General features: G+C 42.4%; 1 protein-coding gene across 9 annotated transcripts in view; it reads left to right on the plus strand.

Moving 5' to 3' along the window:
- fmnl2a (formin-like 2a) overlaps positions 1-11,306 on the plus strand; it is a 51,174-nt gene extending 39,868 nt beyond the window's left edge. For 2 of the 9 annotated variants that reach the window (XM_013908353.1, XM_013908355.1), the window contains 13 exons: positions 6-197; positions 1,840-1,860; positions 2,758-2,882; positions 2,975-3,177; positions 3,305-3,539; positions 3,640-3,708; positions 3,798-3,878; positions 3,964-4,093; positions 5,149-5,312; positions 5,465-5,566; positions 5,685-5,780; positions 6,210-6,333; positions 8,865-9,386. In XM_013908353.1, the coding sequence (XP_013763807.1) occupies positions 6-197; positions 1,840-1,860; positions 2,758-2,882; positions 2,975-3,177; positions 3,305-3,539; positions 3,640-3,708; positions 3,798-3,878; positions 3,964-4,093; positions 5,149-5,312; positions 5,465-5,566; positions 5,685-5,780; positions 6,210-6,333; positions 8,865-9,070 (1,748 nt within the window). In that variant the 3' untranslated portion in view covers positions 9,071-9,386. Of the gene's footprint in view, positions 1-5; positions 198-1,839; positions 1,861-2,757; positions 2,883-2,974; positions 3,178-3,304; positions 3,540-3,639; positions 3,709-3,797; positions 3,879-3,963; positions 4,094-5,148; positions 5,313-5,464; positions 5,567-5,684; positions 5,781-6,209; positions 6,334-7,372; positions 7,493-8,864; positions 9,387-9,410 lie in introns of those variants that run through there. The other 7 variants (XM_005723374.1, XM_005723375.1, XM_005723379.2 and 4 more) reach the window with 7 other exon arrangements.
- Positions 11,307-12,009: the final 703 nt, after the last annotated feature.

A 12,009-nucleotide genomic window follows, 5' to 3' on the forward strand; every position in this document is an offset into this window, starting at 1 on the left:
CCCAGTGTCAAACGGACCAACGTCAACAATTCCAGCAGCAGCTCCCCCGCCTCCGCCACCACCCCCTCCGCCTCCCCCGCCACCCCCAGGAATGCCTACAGAGACGTCAGCCCCTCTCCCTCCTCCGCCTCCTCCAGTGGCCCCCCCACTGCCCGGCTGTGGGACTCCCACCGTTATCATGAACTCTGGGTTAGCAGGTAAGGTCATCAAATCAACTGAGTCAATGTTCTTTAATGCATTGTGAAAATGTGTAGAATAGGGATTATGCACAATTTGTTCATATAGGATAATACAAGAGGTGATGTTTATGTGGCTCTGCTTTAGCACTGCTTTTGATTTGCTTTAGTACAGGTTTGCTGCTGTACACACAAACTTCTGGATATTACATAACAGCGGCTAATGTACTCAGCTGCTTCTAGTTTACCTTGAGGCTATCTGATACATGTTGCCGCTGCTTCACAGTAAAGACCTTGTGTTCAGTGTTCACTTTCATACAGACTCAAACAAGCTAGCTTCAATTCATAGTTCACGGTTTGCAATCCTCTGCAACCTCTACTCGCCTTGCAGTGGCCGCGCAGGAGTCTCAGGGTGTCACTGCGGCTTAATTGCTAATTAATGGGTGAGGGAGTTTGGGTAAAGGCGAGCCTGAGGTTGGCTTTTGAGGCGACACCACTTCTTGCCTTCGTGCTTTCTGGGAGATAAGTAGTTCATCTTTTAGCTGAGATTATTAAGAATTTTTTAAAAATAAAACCAAGGTTTCGTCAAACTCTGGTGTCAGGCTTGACTCAGGTTGTGACATTAAAGTTTTGAGCTTTAGATTTAGCTCACTGTCTCCCCAAAAATCAGCTGGTTCATTTTTTCTTTTTTGTTTAATGAGCTGCTCTGAGGTACTTTTTAATCAAAACCTCCCCCTGCGATTCATAAAGTGCACAGAAATCACTGCATATGGAGTCATATGGCGATTACTTTAAATGCAAAGAAAAACCACAGCAAGTTTGAACAATTTAGCAAGTGGGAAAACTTTGGTTGCTTAAAGATGTATTTTAGCCCTAAAGGAACTTTTGCCTCTTACTTTGTGCCAGTTTTTTAACATTTTTTTATTACCAGTCACTTACAAGTGTTTCCTAGGACTGGCTGAATTCTTCAGCTCCGTATGATCTTAACAATCCTGTTACCGATGTGTCTCCTTTGCATAAAAATGTGGGGGGTTTTGTACCGATTCTCCTGTAAAACTCCTTTTCTTAATAAGTATTACTTTTAGCAGTGTCACTCTTACATTGTGGTCAAGAGTTATGTCAGGAAGGGCATCTGGCGTAAGACTAAACACGCCAAATCGTCTGCTGTGGTGACCTCTTGGGAGATAAACAAGCAGCTGAAAGGACCATCTAACTCCAGAGATACTGCTGGGAGGCTTTTTACTGTAGAGCTGCTGCCAGTTTGTGATGTACTGAGTTAGACAGTAGCCACTGATTGGCCTCATTTTAGTTGGTGGGCTCAAACAGAATATTAAAAAACGGCAATCAGATAAATAGAAAGACAGGAACATATTTATTATATATTTTGTTTCCCATCTGTGTTGAGTAGAACACCACAATACACGTTCAGACTTATTTTACTAGGATTGCTCTGCTCAGTGGATTAGTATTGATAAGTGACCCTTGTGTGACTTGATGACTATGTTCTGTCACTAATCAGCTCTTACTGTATGTAGATGGGGGTAAATATTTCCCCCTCGGAGAGCAGATTCTATACTGCACTGTGTGATTTGAGATGTGCATTAATTCTCACTAACCCTCCTTTTTATTTGTCTTATAATTGTTTCCTTTTTTTGCCGACCAGAGGGACCCATCAAACTCTTCTGTAGGTTATGCTTGTCGTGTTTGCTGTTTTGTCCCCACCCGTCCCCTCTAGTGTCCCACATTTCACTTCCCCAGTTAAAAACACAAATCTCTTTGCTGTATTCATGCTGTATTTTCACGTTTCTCAAACACTTTCTGTCTTCTTTCACCATTTTCATTAACGTGCGCTTGCCAACATGCTATATAAAGCAACACATCCCCAACTAGTTTTCCCTTGAAAAACACTGCAATCTCCACATTTCTGCAGTATTACTCCAGTGTTTGTTTAAGTGTTTATTTGAATGAAATCTGGCAACATCAGAAAGAGTTGAGTGCATGCTGAGGCACAGTGACCTGCTGTGGCATGCAGATGATTAAAGCGATAGGCGCCGTGCATACTGGAATGCTGTTTACCTTTCCCATGACAGCCTTATCTTATTTGTCCCTGCTGACACCTTGTCCGTGTGGGGAATCAGGGCACCATGTCAATGTTCAGCTTCAATGAAGCAGCAGTGGTGGCTACAAATAGCTATAATCTGTCCAATAAATAGTTTGTCATCAGGCTTACCGCATACACCGTTTACTTAACAGGTACACCGATCCCCTTTGGCCTTTACTGTCCAGCCAAAGGCTAAGAAGCTTTGCTCTATTTGGGGAAAAAATACATACAAGGCACTGAAGGCAGCGTAGTTTCTGTTTTATTTTGAAGGGCTTACAGAAAGCATTTAGTTCATGTAAATAACACAAAGTGGGACTTTGTTTTTAGAGATTAAACAGATATGGCATCTAGCTACCCAGAGAGTCATATCCATGTGTGTTACCAGTCCCAGGTACTTGTCTACCCTTTCACCTGCATGCTTATGTGAACTGTTGATTGCAGATAGACACCCTGTGCTAACTTGTCTGTATTCTGTTTAAGCTGTTAAGATCAAGAAACCCATAAAGACCAAGTTCCGTATGCCCGTCTTCAACTGGGTGGCCCTGAAACCAAACCAGATCAACGGGACTGTTTTCAATGAGATTGATGATGAGAGGATACTGGAGGTAAAGCTCTCCGCTGATTCAGAGGTTACGCATCCGTTTCCTGCCTATATCCCAGGAAAATGAATCATGAATTGACTGCTGTTGCTTTTTAGGACCTGAATGTTGATGAGTTCGAGGAGATGTTTAAGACGAAAGCCCAGGGCCCGCCCATCGACCTCACTGCAAGCAAGCAGAAGGTCATCCAGAAGGGACCCAACAAGGTGACTTTGCTGGACTCCAACAGGGCAAAGAACCTGGCCATCACGCTGAGGAAAGTGGGCAAGACACCCGAGGAGATCTGCAAAGCCATTCAACTGTAAGCCTTCAACTGGTGTTCCTGCATGCAGTCTGTTTTCCTAAACTCACATAGCTGTATGCCTGTTTTTCTTATAAAATAGACTAATGGTTCATAACACGTGTCCTTGTGTCTCCTCATCGTCCAGGTTTGATTTACGGACTCTGCCGGTGGACTTCGTGGAGTGTCTAATGCGCTTCCAGCCCACGGAGAACGAGATTAAAGTCCTGCGACAGTTCGAGAAGGAGCGCAAGCCTCTCGAAAGCTTGACGGATGAGGACCGCTTCATGATGCAGTTCAGTAAGATCGAGAGGCTCATGCAGAAGATGACCATCATGGCCTTCATCGGCAACTTCGCCGAAAGCGTGCAGATGCTTACACCGGTGAATAACGACGCTACGTTGTCATTCTTAATGTTTTTATGCTGCAACCTTAGAAAGCAACAGCGCTGTGCTGGATTTGATGTCTCATTCTCACCCACAGCAACTGCATGCAGTCATTGCAGCATCTGTGTCCATCAAGTCATCACAGAAACTGAAGAAGATTTTAGAGGTAACGGAACCATTTGCGTCCCTTATGACCCATCGTGTCAAATGCATGCGTGGTTTCCTTTTTCATTCTTGTTTGCTCCTGTCCTGCAGATTATCTTAGCTCTTGGAAACTACATGAACAGCAGCAAAAGAGGAGCTGTGTATGGATTCAAGCTGCAGAGTTTAGACTTGGTAAGTTGCATTTTGTTACCTTTTAGCAAAGCTTTAAAGACTTTTAGAAAATGTTTCAACATGTCTGTTTTTTCTTTCTTTGCAGCTACTTGATACCAAGTCTACAGACCGGAAACAAACATTATTACACTACATAGCCAATGTGGTTAGAGAGAAATACACACAAGTTTCCCTTTTCTACAATGAGATGCATTATGTGGAGAAAGCTGCAGCAGGTGAGTCGTACAGTGAAGTTAAGTTGGGCGGAAGTGAACAGCACATAATCTGACTGCGTCTGTCAGTGAGAAACAGACAGAATCTTATCATGTTTCTCTTGGAATAAACTCCAGAATTTAATTGTGTATTTCTTTCTCTAGCCGGCGGTGCAATTTATCCATCTAGATTATTGCAGTGTGAGTTGCCAACCTGTGCAGATGTGAGTTGTAGTCTGTTTTAGGGTGAAAGGCACCATGCATAGGTCAGCTGTCTATGATAGGGTGATTCACACATATGGACAATTTAGAATAGAGACAAGTGTAGCAGGAGTAAACGTAGTGAAAGTACATGAGTTTAAATATCTGGGGTCCACCATGTAAAGTAACAGACAGTGCACACGAGAGGTGAAGAAGGGTGCAGGCAGGGTGGAGCAGGTGGAAACGAGTGTCAGAAGGATGGCAGGATGAGTAAAAGGAGTGGTTTACAAGATGGTAGTGAGACCCGCTGTGATGTATGGTTTGGAGATGGTGGCACTGACAAAAGCAGAGCGCAAGATGTTAAGATTTTCAGTGGGACTGACCACCAGGATGGATGAGATTAAAAATGAGTACGGGACAGGGCTGAGATGGTTTGGACATGTGCAGAGGAGGGAGAGTGGATATAAAGTACAAACCATGTTGAAGATGGAGCTACCAGGCAGGAGGGAAAGGGGAAGATCGCAGAGCAGATTCATGGATGTAGTGAAGGAGGGACATGCAGAGGGTTAGCGTGACAGTGGAGGATGGGAGGATTAGGGTGAGATGGAGTCAGATGATCCACTGTGGCGACCGCTAAAGGGAGCAGTTGGAAGAAGAAGTTAATAATCTACTCCATGCATGTATCTGACTGTGAGAGTAAGGGAATAGAAAGAAAATGGCAGAAATGTAGAAAGCTAGACAACTCATGCCACAACAATCTAAATGCTCAAACTGCACTACAGCCCACAGGAGAACAATGTGATTTAGATCTAGAAGATGCTACACACTTTACATGTACAGGTTTGTGTCATGTAAGCTAAACCTCTCTGTGTTCACAGTGTCGCTGGAGAACGTCCTGCTGGATGTTAAGGAGCTGCAGAGAGGCATGGAGCTGACCAAAAGAGAATACAGCATGCATGGCCACAACACCATGCTCAAAGAGTTCATTGCACACAATGAGAGCAAGCTAAAGAAGCTGCAGGATGATGCCAAGATCGCACAGGTAAAAGGGTGATTCGTGGCTCGCTGTCAGACACCGGGGCATGTATTTGCATGCAAACGTGATTGGTCCACATACAGTGCAGGCAATGAGTCTGTGTTACTTCATTTGACAGATATCTGTGCCTTTTGCTCTTGTTTTTGCTTTTTTTAAAGGATGCTTTTGATGAGGTGGTGAAATTCTTCGGCGAGAATGCCAAAACCACACCGCCATCAGTCTTCTTCCCTGTGTTTGTGCGATTTGTTAAGGCCTACAGGGTGAGTTGGATATTAGTCTCACACATTGGACAGAAACAGACAAAACACACATGATAAATAGTAGTCTTCACTTCATTTAATTGAATTGAATTTGAACATGAATGTGAAATCTTCTCAGCAAGCGGAGGAGGACAATGAGCAAAGGAAAAGACAGGAGCAGATTATGCTGGAAAAACTTATGGAGCAAGAAGCCATGATGGAGGAAGACCAGAAGGTAAGCACCCCACCTCCCACCCTCCTTTCCCAGCTCTCCAACTACCCTTTTCTACTTATCCCCAACCCCCTACTTTCTAGGACAGGAGTCTACAGAGGATCACAATGACCAGAAGGTAAGACAGCTCCACTTCCTCCCCTTCCGCTTCATCCTAATTTCCTCCAGACTCTTGATCACAGGATTAGTTGAGTGCCGACTGCCTGCTGGGCGCGCTTGTATCTAGTTCTGCAGTCTTACGCCCTGCTGAGTCACATCGCATCAACTCAGAATCGGCGATTATACGACTTGAACGGTTCAATTAACTCACACACACGCCTGAATGAACCGAGGCATTTTTTGAGCTGAAACAAATTACAAGTGGGAGAATCCTTTGTCGAAGATATTTTACTTACTGGCCGTAACACTTTTATGTGCCTGTGTCTTCCTCAGTCTCCATCCCATAAGAGCAAGAGGCAGCAGCAAGAGTTGATCCAGGAGCTCAGAAGGAAACAGGTGAAAGACAGTCGCCACGTCTACGAAGGCAAAGACGGAGCGATCGAGGACATCATTACGGGTAACGTCCCCCGGATCACGTGGCTACAGTCTGTGGCTAAACTCATATTTACACACATCCACACTCACACACACACTTGGTGCCCTGCATGAAGGTCCTTTTCTGCTATAAAAGCAGTCATTAACAGAAGGATTCAAAACTAACACAATGACTTTGGCTCTTTTAAGTTTCAACTGTCAGGTTCTTGAGAACCAAAGGTAATACCTGACTAGTCCAAACATGCACTGACGGCAATCTGTTCAACTCAAATGTGTCTCATCGTGGCTTATCTGCTTTGTCTTTGCTTTGTAACACCATCTGTACATAGGCAATCCCGGATATGACTATCTCCAGCAATAAAAACTTAGGGATGAAATTCACCCTTTGTTTACTGAGGGGAGATAAAACTTGAGTAAACTCGAGCAACCGAGTGTATTAACTCAGTTCAGTACCTAAGTAAGCTCCAGTGTATTTTTTAGGCACTCTGTAGCTTTTATTATAGTCTTTGTATAGCTTAAACTAGGCCTCATTGAATCTCTTCAGTTCAGTTTAACACCAACCTCCCTTTAAGCCATCTCTCTACTGATTGGCTGCCCCTGGCAAACAGAAGTTCTGAGAAGCAGCAATAAAAGATGAACTTTAAGTATTTAGTTTTATCTTTTATATTTAATTACATTTGAAAGAGAAATGTTAGATAGTTTCTACAGAACACAGGCTACTTTTATAAAAATACAAAACATCTAATGGATTGTAACAGTAACAACCCAGGCTTTAAAGATAAAGTGGTGACAGTTGGCTCATTATCAAAGAGCTATAACAGTAAAATGTTACTGATGTCTCCTTAACAGTATAACCTTGATATCATCTGTTTTTGGGAGAATTCGGCCGTAGAATTCGCTGTGACCTTCTTTAAAAAAAGACTTCGCCTTTGCATCGAGATGGTGTTGTTGGGTATTTTGCTTAGTGCTAACCAGTGCTAAACCCCTGTAGGAGTCTGCTTTTCTTACATTGTATTTGTCTTGTTTTGTCTTGGCTGTTGTCCCTGTCGTTTCCAATGCAGTGCTGAAGACCGTGCCCTTTACCGCCCGCACAGCCAAGCGTGGCTCTCGGTTCTTCTGCGAGTCCGCTCTCAATGAGGAGTACCATTACTAAGCTTGTAGAACTCTCTATCTTCTCAAAGGTTGCTGGAAACAAACAGTTCTCTTCTTGGTGTCCTTCTCTCCTTCCTCCTCTGCATGCCTTTCCCCCCCCCCCACGATTCTCCTTTAACAGTTACGCTCACCTCTCACACCTCGGACCTGTGCATGTGCACTGTGACAAGCCCTGGAGACACGCCCGAGTGCGGGTGTTGTGTTTCTTGTTTGTTTTTTTTTTGTGTTTTTCAAAACAATTCTCCCTCACCCCACGTGTGTTCACATTTTCTCCCTCACTGACCATCATAAGGTGCTGGGGTAACAGTTTTCTTTCCACAAATGCATGGAGTGTGACACCCACATTGATCATCATTGTTTTATCAAATACAGCAAACCATAATGTCACAGAGAGAGCAGTTTCCAATCTGGACATTAAGAGTGCTGAGAAGTAAAGAAACGCCGTTAAGCTGGCTGCTGCCATCTAGTGGCCAAGACTCAAAAACAATTACTGAGCTATGAACATACTTAAAAAGTTTTTCTCTTCTTAGCCTCTAATTGGGTCACTTTGACATTAACATGTCGCACTACATCTTGCAATATACAAGCTAAGGTCATCATCTTCACAGCAGGTATGATGTAGAAGTGTCTGTGGCATTATACCTTGCTTTTTTTTGTGTGTGTTTTCAAAGAGTGTTTTCATTCAAAATTCATGTTTGTTCACTATCACATGTCATTATCACATGTTCATAGTTGTGTGCATGCTGATTGCTTCATCCCTGCTGCTTGCTCCTACTGCACCCCCTGCTCTCCCAGTTAGTCCATGTGCCACGCTCGCTTTGCCGCTCTGGGTCACTTCTCAGTGACTCGGTGTGGTCTGTCAGGCTCGTTGCTATTCTGCATGGTGTGTGCATATAGATCATCTGGTGCATTTCAGGAGTTTGTGTGTGCTACTAACATGCAACCAGGTTGCTTCACTGAAGGTTTTGAGGTGTTTGAATCACTGGTTGTCAGTGTTTTTCCCTGGCTGCATGCATGCTTCAGTGTTTTGTTTTTTTGGTGGTGATGAATTGTGTTTGTTTCAGTTTACAGTTGTGCTGCACAGAAAGGTAGAAATGGGCTCTCTTCCATCTTGCTGGTAGCCACTTTGCAAAGCAGTCTGGGTCTAGTAACAAGGAGAAAGAAAAAGCTTTTATCCTTCTCTCCACTCCCTCCTCTGCCAGTTGAAACAGTTAACAACCTCTAGCTCTGTCCTCTCTCGTGTCCTTACCCAGCTCTAGCTTTTCTACATCCAGCCTACTGCCACACCGCTTGGCTCTTGCAGCGCTCTTTTAGTAAAGCCAGTGTGAATTGTTTGGCTGACGTGCACCGGTCAGCCTCCTTCTCCATTTTTAACCTTCATTTTGTCTTCTCTTCATCTAGCCCTAAAGAAGAATAATATTACTAAATTTCCCAATGTCTACTCGAGGGTAAGGAACTCCTCCAGTAGCACCCCTGTAGTGGATGTGCCCCAAACCTGGCAAGCATCTCTTTATTACCTCAGTTTCTGTCATACTTCTTTCATTTCAAGTCCACTCATCATTGACCTACTTCTGTTCATCGATGTACTCATTAATGCTCCTTTGTAGCAGGAAGTTTCTGTGTGTAGTGATTAGCACATAACCTTACTCTCCTCACTTGTCGCTTTGGCTTTATTGTAGAGAAAAGATACATTTTCATGCATTCACAATATGCATGAGAGATTTCCTAGATTTCTGGCAGAGGTTTTTAAAAAAAAATTCTGTGGACTGTCTCATGTTTAAAAACCAAAGACAGGTTGTTTGGCTGTTGTTTGTGTAGACATCACACTGCTTTGAAAGACAGGCTGCCAGCACTGTGAACATGTGAGCTCATCAAAACACCCCGATGAAGACGCCTGACACCATCTTTTTATCCATGCCCATCCCCGACCCTTCTTTTCTATCTCAGATTTGAGGAATCAGCCTTACAGGAGAGCGGACGCCGTACGGAGGAGTGTCAGGAGACGCTTTGATGATCAGAACCTGCGGCCGGTCAACAATGGCGACGTAGTCATGTGACGAGGGAATAGTGCATGTGCTAGGGCTGGGGATGGGGGGAAGGGAGAAAGGTATTGGGGGGGGTAGAGAGAGAGAGAGAAAGAGAGTAAGGAGTGACAAAAAGATCGAAGCAGAGTGAAGGATGACGCGTGAAAGTCAGGTGTTTGTAGCAACATGTGAGATGATTATGTATATATATTACATAAGAATACTCAATATTCCACATCTGTGCTATAGTATTAGCAGCATTTCACTATGAAGGACTGGGACACGTATGGGACTGAATTTAAAGTGTCTGAAAGGTTGATTTAAAAACCTTTGACGAGCCAAGTGCCTGAATTTTATTGTTGTTGTTTTTTTGTGGTTTCACGTCACGTTGCCGTGTTTGCCTAATGACTGTTCTTAATAATCCCACTCTGAGCAATACAACGTGACCTGGCTTTAATTTTTCAGATGTGTAAAACTGGACATGCGGTGGCCTTAAGAGCCACGTGAAATGGCGTTACGTGGGGAAAGATGTAGAATGTACAGGACGGGTTCTCTTTTTAGCTGTTACAAATATTATTGTTACGGCCCTTTAGTCCGCTCCTCTAACAACATGAACATGCTCAACCTGCACTTTTTAAAAAAAATTTTTACATCTCATGAGGGTTTCTCAAATTATTACAGGGCTGTTAATGTGGTATGAACTCTATATTTGTACTAAAGCAACTATAAAGGTAAATAAAGACCAGTTTAATGTGAATTCTGTTTATAGCAGGTATCTCCATACTGATTCTTCTGTCACGTCTTATTACGAGTGATCAGTAAGGGCTGAATTTGTAGCTTCTAATCCATTAAAAAACAACTTATTTTCAAGTTGTGCATATCTGTAGCTGCACAGCTGGTTTTGTGGAAGGAATTATGCAGAGCAAGAAAACCGAATACCTTTTCTGTTGGGGGTAGAAACTGCACGCAAGATGCGAAACTTTACTGGATGATCTTATTGTCAGAACTGGACATAACTAAACGTCGTGCTTCTGCGAGCGTTTTACAGGTTAACAACATTCCAGGTCACCGAGTCTACTCGCTTTACTGTAATTTTAATGTATAGTATTTAACCACTTAAAAGATTCATTTAAGCTTATGTCGTCATCTAATGTGTGTTTTAAAACGGGGCAAAACAAAAGTATACAACATAAAAAGTTTCCTACATGTACAGATATTTTGCTACAAACTGTTTTTTTTGTTGTTTTTTTTACCTAATTCACATCACCAGATGGTTAATATTGTACATATTGTTTAAACAGAAGTTTTCCTTGCCTTGTGCTATACAGCTTGAATGTTATTTTAACTTAGTTTCCCCCCCCCCCATTTTTGTATATTTAATTAAGCCAAATTCAGCCAGAAATCTACAGTAGTCTGTTTGATCATCTTTTACTGTTATGCAGACGGCAGTGGGGTCACGCACTTTACCTGTTAGGGTGTCAGAGGTGCATAAAAACAAAGAAAGTCTGGAAAAGGTTCTGATGTGCAGATGTTTATACACGCCAACTTAATGGCTACACTAACAATCAAAAGTAGTTCTGTTCATTGTCTCCACTGAAGCATGTGACGCCATCGGCTCCTTTTCTTTGCACTTCACTGTCTGTGGCAGCGTAACTTCTCGAACTGGATATTACCAGCATGCTTTTATCTTGGACGTTCACCAGAAATGTATTTTAGGCAGTTTGTGCTTATAACAAAGTAACAATTTTTAAATTAGGTGATGAGATTTTCAATATGTTCAAATAAACTATTTACATTAAATATAAAGTTCTTTACTCTCTGTGGTTTGTTGTCTGATTCTTGTCAAAACGATGAAAATATAAGTTCGTGAGTGCAGATGCATTCATGTAGCTTTTGTTTTTTTTGCCAAGAGCAGAACCTCACATTAAAAAGCTAACCAGTGTTTCTCCATTTGTTCTATTTAAGCAATGTCAATTCAACCTTATATTATGTGTTTAAACTGTAAGTAGTTACAGTCCATACACAGTGTTTGTCTGACTTATTCATATTTAGGACAGTGACTGAATATTAACCAGTAGTAAAGCACACCATAACTGAACCACAATGCAAACTCTGTCCCTTAAAATAAGCAGAAAGATACATTAAGTGGTTATGACTGCATTTGTGTTAGTAAAGTGTTACCAATAACTAGCAATAGATGTAATTTTGTGTTTCCGCAACACAAGGAGTTAATATTCACCCACTTAATGTTTGCCGAATATCAATATTGGACCACTTGTTTCCCAGAATTAAAAAATACTACAAATCAACTGCAATGCAATGCAAACTATATCCCTGAAAATTATCAAAAGGTTAATGCAAAGACTGAGACAACATTAGACAGCATAGGCGTTCCTAATAAACCAACAATGGCATCACCCATTAGTCTTCTTTGTTGGCTATTTGTAAATCTGCAACAGCATGGCAACAATCCTATAATCTTGGAAGGTTTGGCAACAATTTATCGTCTAAGTAAGTCAAAG

Source organism: Pundamilia nyererei, unplaced genomic scaffold (genome assembly GCF_000239375.1).
Source record: "Pundamilia nyererei isolate P.nyererei 1_Seehausen unplaced genomic scaffold, PunNye1.0 scaffold00009, whole genome shotgun sequence".
Classification (NCBI taxonomy): Eukaryota; Metazoa; Chordata; class Actinopteri; order Cichliformes; family Cichlidae; genus Pundamilia; species Pundamilia nyererei.